This window comes from Thermobia domestica, chromosome 11 (genome assembly GCF_964235325.1).
Source record: "Thermobia domestica chromosome 11, izTheDome1.hap1.1, whole genome shotgun sequence".
NCBI lineage: Eukaryota > Metazoa > Arthropoda > Insecta > Zygentoma > Lepismatidae > Thermobia > Thermobia domestica.
The window spans coordinates 36,019,826-36,042,701 of NC_137464.1; the positions used below are offsets into that span (position 1 = coordinate 36,019,826).

Consider the following 22,876-nt stretch of genomic DNA (forward strand, 5'->3'; position numbering starts at 1 on the left):
ACATTGGTCCTGGCTATCCAACAAACCTATACGTAACCTGACACAGAAAATCTTTTGCGATATACAGAATCCTGCTAAAGTTCGCTTCTTCAGATTTTCTAAACTAAAATAACTCTTTTTCTCTTAGTGTAACTAAACTACTGGAGGAATGAGAAATGGTAAAATTAAACAAACTTAAAAGCAACAGACTTCAGAAAATGCAGTAAAAAGTAGAAAATAAAAACTTCTAAATACTCAAAGAAATTGTGTACAAACCACCTCTGCCTCAAAGATATCCGTGAACTGCAAGAGTACATTCTGGTGTAGTGCAAACTGTTGAAAAGAAACTGAAACGAGTTTGGGAGGAATTGAATTATCGAGTTGATACATGCAGGGTGACACAGTATTTATGTGTAAAATTTTAAGAAATGTGCACTATATATATATATATATATATATATATATATATATATATATATATATATATATATATATGTGTGTGTGTGTGTGTGTGTGTGTGTGTGTGTGTGTGTATGAAGAGTTGAAATCGTAAAAATCATTTTGAAACACCTTGTACTTTTACTAATATTCCTAGTCAGTATATGATGTAAAAGAAGATTTTTGGAAGCCTGGTTCCCGTTTTCGATACTTCAACGTCGCCGCTAGTTTCTTCTGACATTGAAAAATGCAAGTCGATTGACTAATTTCCTGCTTTGATTTATTTTAACTTGTACGTGTTTAGATACCTAAAACCCTTGGCCTTCTACTATAAGAACTGCGTTATTCTTCCCATATCGTCAAAGTTAAAGCAGTTTAAAAAAAAGACCTGTGCATTCAAACAATTACAATCCACTTGCTACCAATGATTTAATGACTGTGTTCATGGCATATCAACGAGGTATGATTACAATGATGGTCTCTAGATCACTTGTGTTTGAGGCCTCATGTTCTACTTATCCCTCTTAGCATCGTTACATCAATGGTGTATGTGCGTCGTTTGGGAGGGAGAATTTTCAGCAAGAAAAAAAGATTCATACTTTGAGTTACTGCAGCACAGATAGGACACAACTGCATGCTCATCTACAATTGTTCTGTTTTGACCCGGGAATGACACGAGAGTGGTTCTGTGTCTGCTTGTACTTGTTCATTTCCAGTACTATCTCAGGTTAGTATATTTCATGTTGGTGTGTTTTAGCTGTAAAATTATGCAAAAGATGAAAGCCTGTCTGTAACTACAATACTGAGAGACAGGGGAGATCGAGAGTTTTGTGCTGTGAACAACTTGTCCTAAAATAAGTACTATTAGCTCGAATCAGTTCAGATATATGTTTATTTTTCTTTTGTCTATTTGAATCAGTGCAGGTGTTGGCGAGCTGGAAAAGTACATAACATTTATCTCTATATTCTCGCTTTGATTGCTGTTATCTCTTACTTTCTAACGAGAACCAATTCCAGATTTCAATGTCCTCTAGTTTACAGAGCTTCCGTTTAGAGGCACAAATAACACATTACCGATAGCAAACAGATTATCTGTAGTAGCGTGAGTAGAAGTGAAGTGTGGAAGATTTTTTTTTTTTTAGACTTTTAATTTTGTTCGTTTTTCTAAACTCATTTTTGATTTCGTTGAAGCAAAATTGATCATAAAGTTAAAAATATATAAAAGTGAAATTATTGTTAGTTGTATATGATTCTTTCATATACGTTCTTGTAGCGTAGATAGTACTATGGCTTGATTTAACACGTATCTTACACACACACACACACACACACATATATATATATATATATATATATATATATATATATATATATATATATATATATATAGATATCAAAGAGGCAAAATTCCACGAAAATTTTTTTAGCGAATTTTTATCCAAAATTGAAGTAATTTCATCTCCTATTTAGCGACTCTTTGTATCAACTTGTTGGCAACACTGAACTAAATATACATAAACGTTAACATTGCAAACTATGAGCCCAAGATGATTTTGCCGTTAATCAAACTTAGGTAAACTGTGTGATCACGGAAAATAACTAAAAAGATCAAAGATATTGAGTGAATTCTAGCTTTGCTAATACCATACACCTTAAAGGTTTCTAACGAAGTCCAAGATAGTACATGAAATGGAACCCATGGTTATTTGCTACGAAATGTTTTCACATACTGTATTGTAAACGAAGAATAATGTATCATATGAAAAATCCATTTCTGTCCCTTAAATCAAGAGGACAAATTAAATAAAATAATGAATAAAACTTACTTCAACTTTCTCTAGTTTCATTCAATTTTAAAAGTTCATAGTAAAAGGATGCCCAGAAGTGAATGTAAATTACTTTTCAGTCTGATTTCATTCTATATTATTATTATTATTATTATTATTATTATTATTATTATTATTATTATTATTATTATTATTATTATTATTATTATTATTATTATTATTATTATTATATTCGGTTTAACATACCCTTAGAACTATTCTCATAATTGAGATATCATCGGACATTTCTTATTGTTTTAAAATGAACTTATACAACTCCCAAAATAGTTGAAATGTGCCCAAGACACTAGGAGGAGAACGAGGAGAACTCTTGTAAATTGTCTGTATACTCACTGACATCAAATTAGCATAGTTGGAAAAATTAGAGAAAAATTTAACGGATTAGAGGTAAAATTAAAGAATAATGCTCAAATTAAAAATGAATGTTGGAAAAACTGATGGTTAAAATTAAAGTCAATTTCAAAATTATTTGGTTAAAATTAATTTCAAAATTAATTAGTTAAAATTAAAATTAAAATTAATTTCAAAATTAATTGGTTAAAATTAAAATTAAAATTATTTCGAAATTAATTGGTTAAAATTATAATTAACTAGTATCAATTACCCGTTTCGGTGGGTTAAATTAAGAAAAAAAATAGTAATACGTTCCGTTAGTCAGTCACTTTTTACTAGTGCTCTTTGATATCTGTCATTTCCGATGATTTTTATAAAGCCCCCTCCCCAACCCATGTTGCGGGACACGTCATCCGAAGTGTCATTGTACATCTCAGCGCCCCCGAAAACTATGAACTCGACACTGATATTTGTTATTTCGATTATTTTTATATAGCTCCCCTTCCTCCAAGTTGCAGGGCTGAATTTGGATTTAAATGGAACCAGAAGTGTCACTGTTCATCTCAGTGACCTAGAAATCTATAGATTCGGCACTAATATCGGTCATTTTACATTGTTTTAACATATCTCCCCTCCCCCTTTCCCAAGTTGCGAGGCTGAATTTGGATTTAAACAGTATCGAAAGGGTCACTGTTCATCTCAAAGATCCAAAATCTATAGATTCGACAATAATATTGGTCATTTTCGATCATTTCTAAATGTCTTTCCCCTCTCCCTTAAGTTACACCGCCAAAATTATACGAAAAAAACTCAGGTTTGAACCTCATCTAGGCTAAAAATTTGATCGAGATTGGTCAAGGGTGGTTCAAGAGTTATTAAGTTTTATTTATTTTCGTATATCTCCCCTCTTATCCCCCTCCCATAAGTTATATCGTCAAAGTGAATAGATAAATACCATCCTAGGCCCGAACCTCATCTATGTTGAAAATTTCATCGAGAGAGTGGTTCAAGAATGATGAAGTCACAAACTCAGTCACTTTCATTCTCATTTTTTTTACATATATCTCCCCTCCCCTCCCCTACATTGCACTGCCGAAGTTAAATAATAAAAATTATTCCATGACCAAACTTCATCTATGTTGAAAATTTGATTGAGATCGGTTGGGTGTTCAAGAGTTAAGTTTTATTTATTTTTACATATCTCTCTCCTCTTCTCCTCCTTCCCTAAGTTCTACCGTGAAACTGATATGATAAAGAAACACCCCAGGTCCAAATCTCATCTATGTCGAAAATTTGATAGAGATCGGTCGGGTGGTTTAAGAGTGATGAAGTCACAAAGACAGTCACTTTTATTTTCATTTTTTCTTATATACCTATCCCATCTCCGTCCCCTGAGTTGCACCATAAAAGTGAAATGACGAAAACATCCCAGGCCTTATTTATGTTGAAAGTTTGATTGAGATCAGTTGAGTGGTTCAAGAGTTATTAAGTTCTATTCATTTTCATCTATTTCCCCTCCTCCCCTCTCCCAACCCTTAGATGTACCGTCAAAATGAAAAATAAAAAACTTCCCATGTTCGAACCTCATCTATGTTGTAAATTTGATTGAGATCGGTCGGGTGTAGGGATGCGCACGAGGCGAGTCGAGACAGGATTTTCCTGACAAAATTCGAGTCGAGACACGGCTCTTCCAATAGAGAAATATAAACTTTTCGAGTCGAGACATCACTTTTACAGCACATTTTCGAGACGAGACAGCCACAAATCTTGTCTCGTGCGCATCCCTAGTCCGGTGATTCAAGAGTTAACTCACGAACATAGTCACTTATATATATATATCGGGTGTTGCAAAATAAGTGTTACAACTCTTGGGAGGTGACTCCTGCCACTGAGACAAGAAAAAAAGTTCTTTTGAACTTTCGGCTATCGGACATAGTTTCGGATCTGCAAGGTGCCGAAAGCGTGGGAAAATGACTTTCGGAAGCCAATAGTTCGGAAACTATCCAACGTAAAGAGGGCGGGTAAAAAATTCACTGAAGAATTCATACCTGCTGTATTGAATTTTGCTATTTTCACAATCCTACCATACACGCACAAGGGATTCACCAAAGGAACGTAGGGAGTCCCGGATAATCTGCCAAATGAAAATTGGTCTAAATGGATATGAATTGATAGAGTTTCAACCAGGTAACAATAATTCGTTTGTATTAACTCGATATTTGGAACAAATACAAAATAGCGGACCACTTCAGGCCTGTTGTGTGTGGTTGCATAATCGCTAGGTACGGATGCTGACCAACAGTGACATTCTGACAGTATTAAGTGTAGCAAATTTGTACTCAAATGCTCTAGAAAGACATCTGGAGTGTCGGTAGAGCACAACAGATGAAGCAGGATGATTCACATGTGTGGAAGCACTTAACGAAAAATGTCCAGAAATTCACTAATACTTAGTAAACTTGGGTTCAAAGCGTCGGAAATGTAAGGATTAGCGTCTAGAACATGAAAGCCATTGCAAATTCATCAATAATATTCCCTCAAACCGATGCAATATGATGTGCACAGTTGCATACAAATTAGGATGCAACAACTGAGGCCAAGTTGAAATTGTGCAAGGGGACTCACTAAGAAACTGGGTAAACTAAAGAAATGTCACAAGTGGGATCGCATGATCAATATTGAAATGTGGGCAATATGTGTGTTGATATCGACATGTAGCTAATGGACAAATGTTAACATGTCCCACTACTGCTGGAACACCGTCCCACGTGCGAAAAATAGAAAAATAACTATTCGGCAGTCTTGGGAAGTAACGTAACGCAAGTAACGCGTTACTTGTAACGCGTTACTTTTTAAGTAACGTTTCCTAGTAACGCGTTACATTTTTCCAAAATAACTGTAACGGTAACGCGTTACAAATTTTTAAGTAACGTACCTAGTTAGCGTTACTTTTTTAGCGTTACATTTCGGATGAGTAACTACAATATATATATATTTTTCGGAAACAAATGTTTCTTTCCTGTGAAGTGAATTTCTCAGAATGGAACAATGTTCGCCTTTTCCCGTTTCGCCTTATGATCTCTAGCAATGAAATTTGCATATAAAACCTGTTGTCACTTTTCATCTTAATATAAGACGGAACGGGAAATCTCGATGTGCATTTTCGCGTTTCGCCTTACGAACTTAATGTTGTAGGCTTGCAAATACATTCATAGATACAATTTGATTTGTTTATTTATATAACAAAATATAGTGCCACTTGCTGTTTTTGGAAGATGAGGACAGCCTCAGGAAAATCACATGTACTGATTGCAAGCACCTGGAAGATTTTGACAGCTCCAAATCAATACATTCAGTGAATGAACTACGAGTGCAATGGTAGTCTATTTTACTTTGATTGACGTTGTTTTTATAAAGATGGAGAACGAAAATATTTTATCGTTCGAACATTTGAAAGAATACTTTTTCCTAAAAGCTGAAGATGATGGTGAACAGAATTTGAAAGTAAAGTGGTGCCCCGGCGGGAAATATTTATCAACAACTAGGGTACCATAATTAACAACATACAGTAAGGGGTTAATACGAGGGTTGGAACTTAAATAGTGGCAACACTACTGTGGAGACACTATGTAATGAAATGTACTAGTGGCACTGATAGCGCACGTTGTTGACATACCTACCTAACCTCCGAGCAAATAGACTCGTCCGTCCCACGTCACCGGCAGGCGCACAAGCGAGGGAACAAGGCTGCCAACCGTACCATAATTATGGTACAGGTACCATAATTCCAAGTCGTGTACCATGTACCATAGTATTTTCATTATGGTACGCAAAAGTACCATAATCCAGGAGATGCGACTGTCTTTTCATTTCGCTTAAATATTAGAAAAATTGATGGATATGGATTTTTTTATTTTATTTTATTTTTTTTTTAAGTTTTCTTCTCCACATAAAGCATAGAGCTATAAATACGATACTGGTTTCACTTCTCCCGGCATTCTTTGTCTGCAGGTTCCGAAGTATGGTACCATAAACACGTTTCTCAATGGCTTTTATTTCCCTGTTTTCCTAAAGGACAACTTTGTTGCACTTCAGAAACAAGCGACTGGGATGGTGCGAGAACCGTTACTGCCAGATGAGAAATTGCCTCTCTCTCTCTACACCGCAACAGAAATTAAGAAAAAAGGGAACGGTAGAGAGGATTGTATTGTATTGCATTTTCTTCAAGAGTCATTTTATTCATGTATTATAGATGTTAAAAGTACGAATGAAGTGGACACAGGAAATATATACAATTATAATGGGAATGGAGTTTAAAGTTTTTTTTTTTTTAATTTTGTGCGTGATAAACGTATCCACACCATGTTTTCTTTTTTCAAAGTACTTGTTTCTTTGATTGAAGTTTAATATTCCTTTCAGGACAGAGAGATGTAATCTTAAGTTGAGACGAGATTTCGACCTGTCTTGTCTCGAAAAGATGTAGTGAAAGACAGAGATTGCCTTAGCTTTTGCGGGTCACCGCGGAGCTTTTTGCTGGTTGCATTTCACAATATCAAAAGTAAAAGTGTCGATGACAGAATCAAAATATCGGCAACCGAATATAGAGTTATTCTCGATAGAGTGGTGTATTTGTTCACAAATCGCAATATTACAGAGAGCTGTTTAATATAAATTATATCTTGTATACAATCAAGAATAGCACTTTTAAAAAAAGAAAAACTTTTTTTGGGGGGTAAATTTTTGCGTTTGCTTGCCATGAAAAACGTAAATTAATTTTTAGTACCTTTTCCAAGATGACTTCTGAATGCTAAATTTTATGAAGCTATTTGTTTATTAATACACATTTCTGGGTATTACCGGCACCTATGACTCGTCACGTTTCAGGGATGACATCCCTCGACGAACACACTATCCGAGGTAGGGAAAAAGAAGGAAGAGGCCTGAGGCTTATATGTTAACAGGTGTCATTCCAGTATTTGTCTGCTGTGAATGAGGAAAGACCAGGAGAAACTTCACTCAGAATGACTGGCCTGAAAAAGTTATTATACCCTTTCGACAGTGTGTCCCCACTGGGAATCGAATCGTGGACCGCTCGTAGGAAAGGCGACAGCATTAGCCACCACGATACGCGGGTCACCTATTTATGATACTAGAAACTGATCAATTGCTAATAAATTGCCTCTCTAAAATATATTTCCAGCGCTGTTGTTCTATTCAAATTTGCATCTGGGATATGCAGTTATTATTATTATTATTATTATTATTATTATTATTATTATTATTATTATTATTATTATTATTATTATTATTATTATTATTATAACCTATTGATGGGAAACATGGGAGGGAAGCGAAGATGAGGAGGAAGAAGAACACAATTAATCGATGATTTTAAAAATAGAAGACAAAAGAGAGGAAGCTGAAGATCGAAAAACATATAGGAAACATTTCCAGATCCGAACCTAAGAAAGGAAAAAAAAAATGTCTCAGGACCTGGCGACAGGAAGTGTACTTAATAATATTTTATACAGACACGTACTCAGGAATTTATTTCGGGTGGAGTCCAAAACTTTTTGGGTGGGGTTTAAATTCAATATGAGGATAAATTAGATTAAAATTATAAAATCGCCCACAAAATTAGACAAGTTTACAGAAAAGTCGGAATTTCGGGGAGGCTCCTGACCCCCAGAACCCACTCCCCTGCGTACGTCCTTGATTTTATCGGATCGCACTTCTGCTCTAGAGACTAGATCGCGCACCATTAATGTTTGGGGTTGTGAGTTTGATTTCCGGTAGGAGGTCATAGAAATCTGAATAGATAAAAGTGGATATATTTCACTTAAACTGTAGAGTTAACTTTCATATAGGCCCGGTGCTGATTAACATCCAGAAATATTGATTTTACGCGTAAAGTTAAATTAGTTAATTTTTTTTTTTTTTTTGAAGGAATTAACAAATTGCGAAAGACTCATGTTGATCTCCAATCTTTTTCCCTTTGTTTTAGGTCTCCCAGGTTAAAAATTCGGAAGGGAACTCAATTTACAAGGAATTGGCAATATTCGCATTAACGGCACTTTCGATTCCTCATTCTAATGCGAACTGCGAACGAGTGTTTAGCAAAGTGAATTTAGTAAAAACTAAATTGCGGAGCAGCTTAATAACAAAAAATGTAGCGGGGGTAGTTATGGCCTCACAATGTGTGAAGAAGGAAAATACATGCTGCATTAAATTCAAGCCAACACAGGCTATAGTGAGCTCATTTAATAAGAATAATATGTATGAAGCCAGGTCTACTCAGTCTGAAGACAATGAAGACCAGTTTTACTTCGAAAATACGTAGTCGGTGTATGCATCTTAGGAGGGAGTGATTTGCAATGTGTATATATGTATATAAAAATGAAATCATTTAATTTACAAGTGTGTGTCACTGTTAGGGGAAATCAAACAATAGACAGAATCTGCTACTTAACGGCTTATGTTTTTCTTATACATCAATTATTATTAATAATAAAACTATTACAGAAGAATAAAAGCTATCAGCTGCATCACATTCGGGAAGAGTGACGTTATATTTAACGGTACAAAAAATTTTTATTCTGGTTTTCACGAAAACAAAGATTAAAATTTGTTCAGCTCAATGAAATTCCGAGTCGATTTTCTCGGAAATTACCATCAGAATTTATCCTTAAGTATGTTATTTTGTTAAACTCATTGCGATCTATCAACTGATATACGTCTATCTTTGGATACCATTTCAGTTAAAGTTTACTATACTATTTAAGAGTTCATGATAAGTTTATGCTATATTTCATTAACTATGAACTGTCATCTTGCTAGTACCCATAATGAAAAGCTTGACTATTGTATACTTCAGCATTAGTTTCATCTTAATAAGTAGCGTGGTTGTCGTCCAGCATCAATTTTTAGTTTACAAAAAAAAAAAAAAAAAAAAAAAAAAAAAAAAAAAAAGTCAAGAATTTTGCCTGAGCTTTTAACACCACTGACGCACATCACTTTGCTCTGCTCGGCAAGATGTATCGATTGGTATATGTCTGATCCTTGGACAGTTTTTCTGTTAAACGTTAATAATAATAATAATAATAATAATAATAATAATAATAATAATAATAATAATAATAATAATAATAATAATAATAATAATAATAATAATGGTGATGCATAATTTCATTCAAATATTATTATACCAATACATATAAGAATGTTCATCTTATTCTTTTTTAAAAACTAATAATAATAATAGTTTCAGAAAATAAGTAGTTTTTCAACTGATAAATAAACAAGGGGGGGGGATTAATAATTGCTCTATGTGTGACCTCGATTTTTGGAGCGTACCATAATACTCTACGAAATACCATAATTTTGACCACTGCGCACAATAATTGTCAGCTTCTGAGTTGGCAGCCCTGCGAGGGAAGCACATTCACTTGTGAGCGAGCGGTCTAACGTGAAGGTGTCACTATGTTTTCGAAACATGGATCAAGATTGAATATGCCAGAGGTCGTACAGCACGACAGTGTCATCAAGGGCTTCAAGAGGCGTGTAGGGAATCGGCATTGCCGTACAGAACAGTGGCACGGTGGGTAAAAGCCTTCAACGAAGGTCGGCAAACTGTGGCAGACATGCATCAGGCAGGTCGTCCTAGCGTCTCTGAACAAGAAGTGCAAGCTGTTGCCGCGTTAGTGGATAGTGATCGACGCCCGACGATTCGGGAGCTCGCCCACGAAACCGGATTAGCGCATACGACTGTGCTTCGCATCCTGAAGGAACGCCTGGGCATGTGCAAAATTGCATCACGATGGGTTCCTTTACGTTAGACCGCTCGCTCACAACTGACTGTGCTTCCCTCGCTTGTGCGCCTTCCGGTGACGTGCAACGGGCGAGTCTATTTGCTCGGAGGTTAGGTAGGTATGTCAACAACGTGCGCTATCAGCGCCACTAGTACATTTCATTGCATAGTGCCTCCACAGCAGTGTTGCCACTATTTAAGTTCCAACCCTCGTATGAATAAACTGTGTTCTGATGAGCAGGTCTACTTTATTGATATACTGTTGATGGTATGTATATTAGAGTTATTTTAGATCAGTTTGCGTATTCTAAAGTCCCGTTGATTATAGAGTTTGGAACAACTAGCTTTGAAAAGCATGTATCGATTTTAGAGTTATTGGCAAGTTTTGATCCACTCCCAGTTCATGTGTTCTCATTTTGTCAGTTCTAGTGTAATGTTTCTCTATATTCTGTATTTTAAATTTTACATAACAACATTGCTATTATTATATAATTAGTTTAGCAGAATAATATTAAGCAATTTTTTCTAACGCATAGGGACGGGCACGAGTCAAGCTAAAACTCGACTCGAATGCAAGTCGAGTTTCGAGTCGAGTCAAAAGTAATATTCTCGAGTCGAGTTCCGAGCCGATTCACTGTTTTTGACGTTGAGTTTCGAGTCGAGTCGAGTTTTATAAATGGCTCGCTCGTTTTAACTCGTTTTGAAATCATGGCCTGATTACACTGGAAAGCGAAAGCCATGAGAAATGTAAGCTAAACAGTAATATGGAATACTTTTAGTGTTGCTCACGAGAGGGGACCTGCTCGCATCTCATCTCGTCTCGATAGCGAGACTACAAGAGATTTTTTAAAACAAGCTTAGCTCGGCTCGGCTTAACTGAGCCGATGACTCGAGCCGGCTCACTTGGGGTGAACCATCGGCTCGAGCTGGCTTGGTTGGGATGAACCATCTGCTCGGTTCGACTCAACTGAGCGAAGGGCTCTAGCCGACTCGGTTGGGTGAGTTGTTGGCTGGCTCACTTCTCGGTTTGGGTCGATAGTGAATGAGCTGTGAGCCGAGCTGCTCGAGTCCTTGACAATTCTAAACCCGGGCCGAGCAGTTTTGAAGATATTTGGCCAGTGCCCTATAAACTCCTAACAATGTTTGGCTCGAACCCGAATTCTCAACCTAGACTCTCAACCCAAATTTAGAAGCTCGTGAACAATGTCCTTGACTCCTAGACTTCACGGCTACCGAGGTTGGCAATCAACTACTTTTTTAGTATTCAGATATAAACCGCCTATCATTCATGTTTATACACAGTGTTGCTACAATAATAATAATAATAATAATAATAATAATAATAATAATAATAATAATAATAATAATAATAATAATAGCGGTAGTAATAGTCGTACAGAAAAATGAATTAATAAGATTTTTTTTCATATATTCAAAGTTTCGGATCTAAAAGTAACGCGTTACTTTCGAAGTAAAGTAACAGTTACTTTTTTGAGGCAAGTAACGTCTTACTAACGCGTTACATTTTAAGAGAAAGTAAAGTAACTTGTAACGCGTTACATTTTTACAAGTAACTTACCCAACACTGCTATTCGGGTCTTGAGTCTGAGGCTGTGGGCTCCCAGTGGGATTGGAAACTGCGACCATGCAAGCGAAGCGAGCTCTCTATCTCTGAGGCTTTGAGGTAACCTCACTTTCTCTATATTCATTTCTTTGAGGAGTACCCACTTAGTTTGGCAAGCGCTCTTGTACAGCCTCCCGACATGCTTGTGTGTTTCATTTTGTTATTCCTACTGCACAGTTGTAAACAATCAGAGCTTTAAGACACTTCTTCCTATTTCTCATGTCATTTTATTTTTCATATGTATGGTGTTCCAGCAATAGTGTTACATGTGCCAAATTGAATCATTTTCATCTTTGTCTTGACACGTGCACTGTGTGTAAGATACGAGTTTCTGGAGGTATTTTCCTATATTTCGAGTACGTCATATGTCTCAGAAGACGTGGGACATGACACAAGTTTGTTATTTTCACGCTCTATCAGAATTTTAACCACGGATTAAGAGATTTCTTTTCATATGTGTCGACTGTGGGACAATGTCCCAAACAAAGAGGGACATTGATACAATTGTGTTCTTGTTACGTTGTACCAAAAAGTGCACCAGATGTAATAGCATGATGTACAACATTATTTTCCTACTTTTCGCAAGTGGGACGGTGTCCCAGCAGTAGTGGGACATGTTAACATTTGTCTATTAGCTACAAGTTGATATCAACACACACATTGGCCACATTTCAATATCGATCATGCAATCCCACTAGTGGCATTCCTTTAGTTTACCCAGTTTCTTTCTGAATCCCCTTGCACAATTTCAAATTGGCCTCAGTTGTTGCATCCTTATTGGTATGCGACCGTGCACATCATATTGCATCGATTTGATGGAATATTATTGGTGAATTGGCATAGCTTTCATGTTCGTGATGATATCCCTTCCATTTCCGACGCTTTGAACTCACGTTTACTGAGTATGAGTGCATTTCTGGGCATTTTTCGTTACGTGTTTCTACACATTTGAATCACCCTGCTTCATCTATTGTACTGAATCGATACTCCAGATGTCTTTCTAGAGCATTTGGTACAAATACTCTACACTTAATTCTCAGAAGTCAGTGTTGGCCAGTATTCGTACCTAGCGATTATGCAACCACACGCAACGGGCATGAAGGTGTCCGCCATTTTGTATTTACTTTTACCTCTTTCAGTTTGTCGGTATAGTTCATTAACACCCTATACATATATATATATATATATATATATATATATATATATATATATATATATATATAAATTTTTGTATATTTCTTCTCTTCCCCTGCGTTGCTCCGTCAAAGTGAAATGATAAACACTCCTAAGTTCGGATCCCATGTATGTTGAAAATTTGATCGAGATCAGTCAGGTGGTTCAAAAGATTAAGACTCACAAACATAGTCACTTTCAATTTTATAATATAGATTTCAAAATTAATTGGTTAAAATTAAATTTAATTTCAAAATTAATTCGTAGAAATTAAAATTAATTTCAAAATTAATTGGTTAAAATTAAATTAAAACTATAATTACTTTCAAAATTATTTGGTTAAAATTAAAATTAAAATTAATTTTTAATACTAGGCGATAAGAACTGTTTTAAACTCTCAAAGTTATTGTAATCTTAATGATTATTACGAATAGTTAGTTTTCAAACAAACTGATTATCAATACAAATAAAATTAAAATATAAAATTACGAAACAATTTTATCAATGGTAAAAATAGAAATAGCTTTCTTTGCTGGCCTAGTGATTAACGCGGCGCCTTAACACACGAGGTCTCAACTTCGACTCCCGATGGGAGAGAACTGAAATTTTAACTCATTACAGTAGTTCGAATTTCATTTTCAACTGTAGGTTGACGTTTCAAAGATGAGAAGCATCAATGTTAAACTTCAACAACAAACAGCAGATATTGACAGGGACGTATTTAGGGAGTGCACATTCACCCCCTTCGTTGTAAATGAACACTACCTAAAATGAGAAGCTAGTAGTAAAAATAGCAACACTTTCCGAAACATTCTGAAGACATGTTTCCGTTGAGTCTTAAAAGAAAGCAAGGTCTTGCAAAAGCAATACTTTAAGTCGATTTTCTGTAGGTCGAAGGAAAAGAATTCAGCAAACAAAACAATATAACATTTCTCAAGTAGTTGAGTTGATTTTGGGTTTAACGTCCCGTTCAGCAGCGAAGCTATATGAGACATTGTACCTACTGTTTAACGTGGAATCCGAACCACATGAGCTCCCGCCGGGAATCGAACCCGAATCTCCCACGCCAAAGGCTCATACGTTAACCACTTAGCCACAGAGGAGCTCCATTTATCAAGTAGGGAAGAAAACAGAAGCCGGGAGGAGATAACATTTTCCCCCTGCATATCACTTGCGATCGTCTTCAAAATACCCTCTCCACTCTACGCATCAGCATTTTTAGGGATAAAGAATTGTCAGATGTCACTTTGAAGAACTTCAGTCCTCATTAGGAAGTCGCGGTCGGCAAGAGAGATTGCCGCCGGTAGGCAGCCGGCATCCGTCCGCGGCGGCACGACGATCTACTTGTTCAACGTTTGCTAGTCAGGGGCGGATCCAGGAAGGACTTCTTGGGGGGCGGTGGGTTGTAATACTGCTAGTTAGAGCTACTTTTAAGAACTCCAAACTCTGGAATGGGTTTTATTAATATATAAGAAAGTTTCCTCTTTCGGGGGGTGGTCGCCCCGTTCGCCCCCTGGATCCGCCCCTGGTGCTAGTTGGCCACTAAAAAGCACGAATTCTATATAACTGAGTCAGGGCAGGGCGACGCTGGTGTTCCCTGCGTCAGCGACGGTGGGTATACGCGTAAGCTTGGGTAGTGAAAACATCTGGGCTTTGCTAATCATACATATTTCAATATCACTTGTTATGGTTTCATACTAGTAACGCTTCAGTTGTAAACATAAAATACAGCTTTCGTACACTGTGGAGAAATACATTGCCGTTGAGTTAGAAGCCACTTACCTTCAAAACTAAGGCTTGTAAACTTTTGCAATTTCAAGAAGAAAATGGTGTAATACAGTTTCTTAACTGTCGCTCGTTTTTTTTTTTTAAATAAAAAAATGAAATCTTTAAGTTTTACGTTCCACGATCATGCCGGTTAGGCTAAAGGACACGGTGATGATGAGAAATGAATGAAACAGTGGAATGAAGAAAGTGGGAGGAAACCGGAGAATCCCAAGAAAACCCACGAGCACGGTGTTTGTTCACCACAAAGTCCACACGGCGTAAGTTGGGTTCGAACCACGGACCCCAAGCACCGGAGGTGAATGCTTTACCGTTTTACCACCGCGCCCCCTATTTTTAATAGTTCTGTATAACTCACACATGATATGTCATTCCCTTGACATACACGCACCATTTCCACACTGCCTTTCGCGCCACTATATCGTAACAAGTGTACCTCTCCGCGAAATAGTCTATCCGCCTCCACATACAGTGAAGCTTACATCGAAAACAACTACTTTCTTAACTTTTACTATTCCCATTACCTGACTTTCACTCATTCTTCCTCACAAACTTAAACAAATTCTCCAATTGACCCGATGAATTTCCTAAAATTGGTCCGGCGATACAGCAATTAACCCAAATCTAGTACCTTGAGTCGTAGTGTTACCCACTTATTCTTATTGCGTGTCTTGATCGGGCGTAGCTGAGAGCGATTATGCAATAGTAACCCAACGTTCTATTGCGTGAAAACACGGGCGTCTCTGGCGGCGGGAACGAGGAGGACGCGTCCCCCCAATATTTTGAAGTACAAAATATTCAATATTTTATTCTAATTTAATTTATTTATTAACGACAGAATATTGTATAATGATAATTATATTTATTTGGAATATAATATTCAGGCTGTGAAACGATTGTAATCGAAAAATGAAATGAAATGAAATCCTTGAGTTTTACGTCCCACGGTTATGACGGTGATGTGAGTAATGAATGCAATGGTGGAATGAAGAAAGTGGAAGGAAAAGTGAGTACCCCGAGGAAACCCACGAGCACGGTGTTTGTCCACCACAACTTTCACTTTGCGGGGGCTGGATCGAACCCGGGACCCCAAGCACCACAGGTGAACGCTCTACCACTGAGCCACCGCGGCCCCTACGATTGTAATGGAGTTCTTGATATACCTTAGGGGGTCCGTGAATGTAAGCAGAAAGGTAACAAATACAATCGAAGTTAATAATCAGGTTGGGCTAGGTAGTACCATTTAAATCGCTTTCTTTGATGCCCCCCAAATTTTACATGCCAAAAACGCCAGTGCGCGGGAACATACTATAACCTAATCTTTTTCATGCGCAGCAACAATTAACATATGTAACACAACATATTGATTTATAACAATTTGAAATGTATATGCATAATATTAAATTAACTCACCACATGTATATAGCTCTTCCACTTCGTACTCAGGCCAGGATTCCGCAGGTTTCACATGGAATATTATTAGCAGGTTAATATTTAGTTTATTCGTCGTCTTTCCCACCAGGGGCACTTACACATCATATTTTCGTCATATTTGCTTAACCAGCAACTTGGTACAGTTTTCAACGAATGAACATTTTTATCACCCAAAACTCTTTTCCCACTTGTAAACTCACCTTCACTTGACTATAAGAATCAACAAACTTTGTTTGAAGCAGTCCACCCACACTGTATCACCATGTGACGAATGAAGAACGTGAACCGAACATACAGGCAGCTCGACCAGATGACGATTTCTCTAATCAGGCTCTTCAGCGGCAAAGTACTCTCGGCGTCTGTCTGTGCATCTTTGCCGTCGTCGGTCCGTCCGCTGATTGCCGACGTTCTTTCGGCTCCTTTACTTGTCGGCACGCCACCAGAGTTTCGGCGTCTTTCCGACAACATTTGCCGAGTTCGACTCGTCCGCTGTTTGCCGTCTTCTTCCAAAATGTTTGTCAAGGATCCTCTCGTACTTGTAATTTTATTTTAAATATTTACTTCTCATATACCCTTTACATGCAGTCCCTTTACTACATTTTTTCATACATTTACCTTTTTTATGGTCGGCACGCCGTCATCATTTCGACGTCTTTACAACTATCATTTGTCGAGGACATTCCGTCTGCTGTATGCCGACTTTCTACCAACTCCGTTTTCACAAGACATATTTAATGGAATTAGTGTCCACCCACAAGAAAAACCTTCGGACAGTTTCAATTTTTACTTCATCATTAAAGAAGATGAAGGCTCTATTCATTTTCAAAAATTCGACTCGTTGCCGCTGGTGCGCGATATTGAAACTTTTGCCAACGTCGTGCCGACGTCGTTTTTCAAGAAATTGCCGGCAGTGTGTGCCGACTGTTTCGAGAAGCTTTATACCAGGGAAATATAAGCCCTAATTCGTATTTTAAAGCAACAAATTACTTTCTAACTCTCTTTGTTTTCTTTTGATGAACACTCTGTTTTTGCTGCTCGCGGTCGAAAATCGCGCGGAAAGCCGCCGGTGTCCGGCACCGGCAATCCGACCGCAGCATCTGGTCGGCATGGACAAATTGTTCGACTGTAGGCGGCACGATCCTGATGGGGTGTGATTGGTTACCTTGGTAAATAAACCCAAAAGAGAAATCATTCGCAATGATGATACTTCGCCGCTTTTGAATGCTCAAGACACCGGCTGACAGTAACGTGGCTGAGCGAATTAAATATATATATATATATATATATATATATATATATATATATATATATATATATATATATATATATATATATATATATATATATATATTTCAATATCAATATCCAAGGCCGGATCCAGGACTTTCTGACAGGTGGTGCACAATAACTACCAAGATATATATATATATATATATATATATATATATATATATATATATATATATATATCTTGGTAGTTATTGTGCACCACCTGTCAGAAAGTCCTGGATCCGGCCTTGGATATTGATATTATGTATTAAAAGCAGGGATGGAAAATGGACCTGTTCTTGTGAAAACGCTCCTGACAGGTTCCTATCTTTAGCATCGGTTCTTGGTGCTTGAACCGGTTTAAAAGCGGGTCAGAACCGGTTCTTTTTCCATCCCCGATTAAAAGATAGTAACAGTGACAAGCGTAGGTAATGTCAGTTTGATGTCAAAGGAGTATCTATAACATTCGTAAATGATGATTTCAGTATTATAAACTTCGTGAAAGAAGATAGTGCGGGCATAGATAATTAATATTAGTATAAATATAAATAAACAGAAATAAAGTGCATATTTTAAGAAGATTTAGTATATCCAAACAAGTATAATTTGTCTTTTACCTATATAAATTCCTCACAACAGAAAGTATATAATTTTTGTCAATTATGTCACCAAGAAAATGATTCGGTATATTAAAAAAAAAAAAACAATTCTTATGAAAAATGCTTGAATACGAATTAACATTTTTAAATGTCTATGTAGGTTAAAGGTCTGTCGCACTTCTATTAATCCATCCAACTCTAAAGAACAGTTTTTAATTCAATATTTAATTAAAATGGTGTGTAGTGTACGTACCTACATACATATTTAAATTGCAGCAAAAAAAAAAAAAAAATAATAATAATAATAATAATTTCGTTAAATAACTGTCTTTACAGAAAACATTCTTACAAACAAGAAGGGCCTGTTTAATATTTTTGTAACAGAAATTGAGAAAGTCTGCGTCAAATCAGACAGAACTGTTGAGCAAAATCAACTAAAATCAGATCAATGAATTGAAAGTAATTGCTCTGGAAATTAATTGTAATTGATTTCAATTGCAATTGACTTCCATTTGTACTTAGCAATTAATATCAATTGCCATTGAATTCAATCATGAAATTTGCAATTAAATTTAAGTCAATTGTTAATTCTTAATTGGTCATCAGAAAATTAAAATTTGTAACTGTTATTTGTCAATCGCAAAGGTATAATTGAAACATTTAATTGTTAATTGCAATTGATAATTGAAACGTAATTGTTAATTGTAACTGTTAATTGCAATTGAAGTCAGCAATTAAAATGAAGATAAGAAGATGTGTGTATATTGTGTTTTCCACTTGTCGTTACTGTTTTACATATTTGAAATAAGGTACTTATATGAAATGCTGCATAATGATCCTCTCTTTGCCCCCCTGGGAAGAAAGCCGGGAAAGTAAGTTTTTTTTTGACATTATGTTTATGGTTCTATTTCCCTCGAAAGAATCCTATATAATCGTCATGCATACAAGTTACAGACAAAACATCGACTGATAAAGTAGCGGCCGAGTAAAACAGCCACTGTCAATAAAATCAGCGATTAGTAAAGCAGACACTATCAATATAAAAAGTCTCAAAATTAGGGGGTAATTGGGAATAATACAGTTTCCGGCGGTGGAGTTTTTAGCGTTGCGAGTATATATGTCGGTCAACTCATCTTGACGAAGGAAAGCGGTCGGTACCGGAATGAGTTACTTCCAGCCAACTACTTCCGGTACAGGTACCTAATACAGTTTCCTGGGATAGGATGTTTCCAGCGATCGCACAAATGAAATACATCTATCAATCAACTCGTCTTAAAGAAAGAAAGAGATAGATACTTTGGTTGGTCACTTTTGTTCTACCACTTCTGGTACAATATAGTTTCTGGAAATGGGGCATTTCCAGCGATTGCACACCCACACACATACCCCCCCACCCCCCACTCCACCCCCCCATATATATATATATATATATATATATATATATATATATATATATATATATATATATATATATATATATATATATTCATCCTCACGGCATTGTCAAGGCTCTATATTTGTATTTTACATTTAAAGTTGCAACCGGGTGTCTCTGACTGCCGTATTCGGTAGCCCGATCATCACCCCTGTTCTTCGCGCGCAGAGTCATTGGAAGAACTGAAAACGTACTCTGTACACAAACAGTTTATGGTTGTGAACTCGGAAAGCCTGGTACTTCTGCTTGTCAAGGTCAAAAAGTGGGAGAAAAAATGATGTGTAGAATGTAAAGAGGGTGCAACAGTGTCTGATGCTTGTAAGGGAACATATTCATTTGTAGTTCGTGCACATTCCGCCTGTAGCGCTACTGTGGCACAACGTATATTGTAACTGTATAACTCTTGAACACCGCTAGTAGGTCTATTCGCGTTAGTAACGACCGAAACTATGTTGTCAGCTCTGACTGCGATAAGGCACTGTCGTGCTGCTTTTGCTTTTCTTTTTTCCCCTTTTTCATTTGTGAGACGCCAAACATGTTGTTTTTGCTTGTTGCACGCGCTGAACGGGTTCCTGCGAGCGAAGTATTTAAGAAGTTGACTACATATTCTTGTTTGCGATAGTTTTAAATTGGTTAACTGTTGAAAAATATACGAAAATAAAGCTGTACTTGTTAAGGTATATTAGTCGACGACGTAGCTACTGACAGTGTTGATTACAGATTTTCTCGAGGAAGAATTTAATTACAGTAGAGGTGAAAAGGAGACGTCCATTTAGACAGCCCCCCCCCCTTATCAGACTCAATCGGAAATGGTCTCAATCGTTTGTACACAAATGTGCAGGCGAAATTTTCGTTTGTACACAATTAGGGGCGCCGTCAGAACGAAAACAAAGTGGGGGCTGTCTAAACGGTAGTCCCCCACTATGTACAATTGAATCAGAAATTGTCGCAATCGTTTGTACATCGTTTGTACAGAAATCTGCAAGCAAAATTTTCGTTTTTAGACAATTAGGGGCGTCGCCAGAACGAAAAAAGTGGGGGACTGTCTAAATGTTAGCCCCCCCAAAATGTCCAATTCAATCACAAATTATCGCAATCGTTTCTACACCTTTTGTACAGAAATGTGCAGGCAAAAGTTTTGTTTGTACACAATTAGGGGCGCCGCCAGAACGAAAACAAAGTGCGGGCTGTCTAAATGGTAGCCCCCCCCCAACATGTCCAATTCAATCACAAATTGTCGCAATCGCTCCTACATCGTTTGTACAGAAATGTGCAGGCAAAATTTTTGTTTGTACACAATTAGGGGCGCCGCCAGAACGAAATCAAAGTGGGGTCTATCTAAATGGTATTCCCTTCCACCATGTCCAATTTAATTACAAATTGTTGCAAGCGTTCCTACATGGTTTGTACAGAACTGTGCAGGCGAGATTTTCGTTTGTACAAAATTAATGGCGCCGCAAGAACGAAAATAATGTGGGGGCTGTCTAAGTGGTAGCACCCCACCATATCCAATTCAATCACAATTTGTCGCATTCGTTTCTACATCGTTTCTACAGAAATGTGCAGGCCAAATTTTCGTTTGTACACAATTAGGGGCGCCGCCAGAACGAAAACAAAGTGGGGGCTGTTTAAATGGTAGCACTTCACCATGTCAAATTCAAGCAAAAATTGTCGCAATCGTTTCTACATCATTTGTACAAGAATGTGCAGGCGAAATTTTTGCTTGTACATAAATGGGAGCGCCGTAAAAACTGAAACAAATTGGGGACTGTCTAAGTGATAGCCCCCCCCCAAATGTCCAATTCAATCACAAATTGTCGCAATCGTTTCCACATCGTTTCTACAGAAATGTGAAGGCTAAATTTTTGTTTGTACATAATTAAGGGTGCCGCCTGATCGAAAAAAAGTGGGGGTCTGTCTAAGAGATAGCCCCCCCCACCATGTCCAATTCAATCACAAATTATCGCAATCGTTTCTACATTGTTTGTACAGAAATGTGCATGCGAAATTTTCGTTTGTACATATTTAGGGGCGCCGCCAGGGCGAAAACAAAGTGGGGGACTTTCTAAGTGATAGCCCAATCACCATGTTCAATTCAATCACAAATTGTCGCAATCGTTTGTGCATCGTTTGTACAGAAATATGCAGGCGAAATTTTCATTTGTACGTAATTAGGGGGCGACGGCAGAACGAAAACAAAGTGGGGGGCTGTCTAAATGGTAGCCCCCCACCATGTGCAATTGAACCACAAATTGTCGCAATCGTTTGAATATAGTTATAGAGAAATGTGCAGGCGAGATTTTCGTTTGTACCAGGGCTGGCGCTAGAAGTTTTGCCGCCCTGGGCGGTTCTTTCACATGCCGCCCTTTTATTGTTTTCTTTCTCAAATTTTGCCGCCCCTGTATTCTTTTCTTTTTCAAATTTTGCCGCCCATCAGACTTGCCGCCCCGGGTGGTGGCACGGCTCGACCCCCCTCGCTCCGGCCCTGGTTTGTACACAATTAGGGGCACCGACAGAACGAAAACAAAGTGGGGGCTGTCTAAATGGTAGCCCTCCCACCATGTTCAATTCAACCACAAACGGTCGCACTTGTTTGTACGCCTTTGTACATAAATGTGCAGCTGAAATTTTCGTTTGCACATAAATGTGGCCCCGCCAAAACGATAACAAACTATGGGCTGTCTAAATGGTAGCCCTCCCACCATGTCGAATTCAACCACAAACTGTCGCACTTGTTTGTACGCCTTTGTACATAAATGTGCAGGCGAAATTTTCGTTTGTACACAATTGCGAGCGCGCCAAAACGATAACAAAGTATAGGCTGCCTAATTGGTAGCACCTCCCTACTCCGATTCAAAAGAAAATTATCTCAATTGTTTGTACATCGTTTGAGCAGTAATACGCAGGCGAAAGTTTTTTTTTTCTACGCTATCAGGTGCGTGGACAGAACGAAAAAAAGGGGAGTTGTCTAAGTGCTAGCCCCACCATGTTCGATTGAACCACAAATTGTCGCGATCGTTTATACATCGTTTGTGCAGAAATGTGCAGGTAAAATTTTCGTTTGTATTAAATAATATACGGATGTGAGTATTTTTAATATTTGCGATCAACGTTAACCGATTTGAATAACGGTTGCTGAGTTTGAAAATGGTA

The 22,876-nt window shown here is 37.4% G+C and overlaps 1 protein-coding gene across 1 annotated transcript in view; it reads left to right on the forward strand.

The window, feature by feature from the left end:
* Positions 1–932: 932 nt before the first annotated feature.
* The window catches only part of LOC145663551 (endoribonuclease Arlr-like), a 69,386-nt gene continuing 47,442 nt past the window's right edge, over positions 933–22,876 (forward strand). Inside the window, exon 1 of the mRNA XM_081729661.1 lies at positions 933–1,144. Coding sequence (XP_081585787.1) covers positions 1,087–1,144 — 58 coding nt within the window. The 5' untranslated portion in view covers positions 933–1,086. The remainder of the gene's footprint in view (positions 1,145–22,876) is intronic.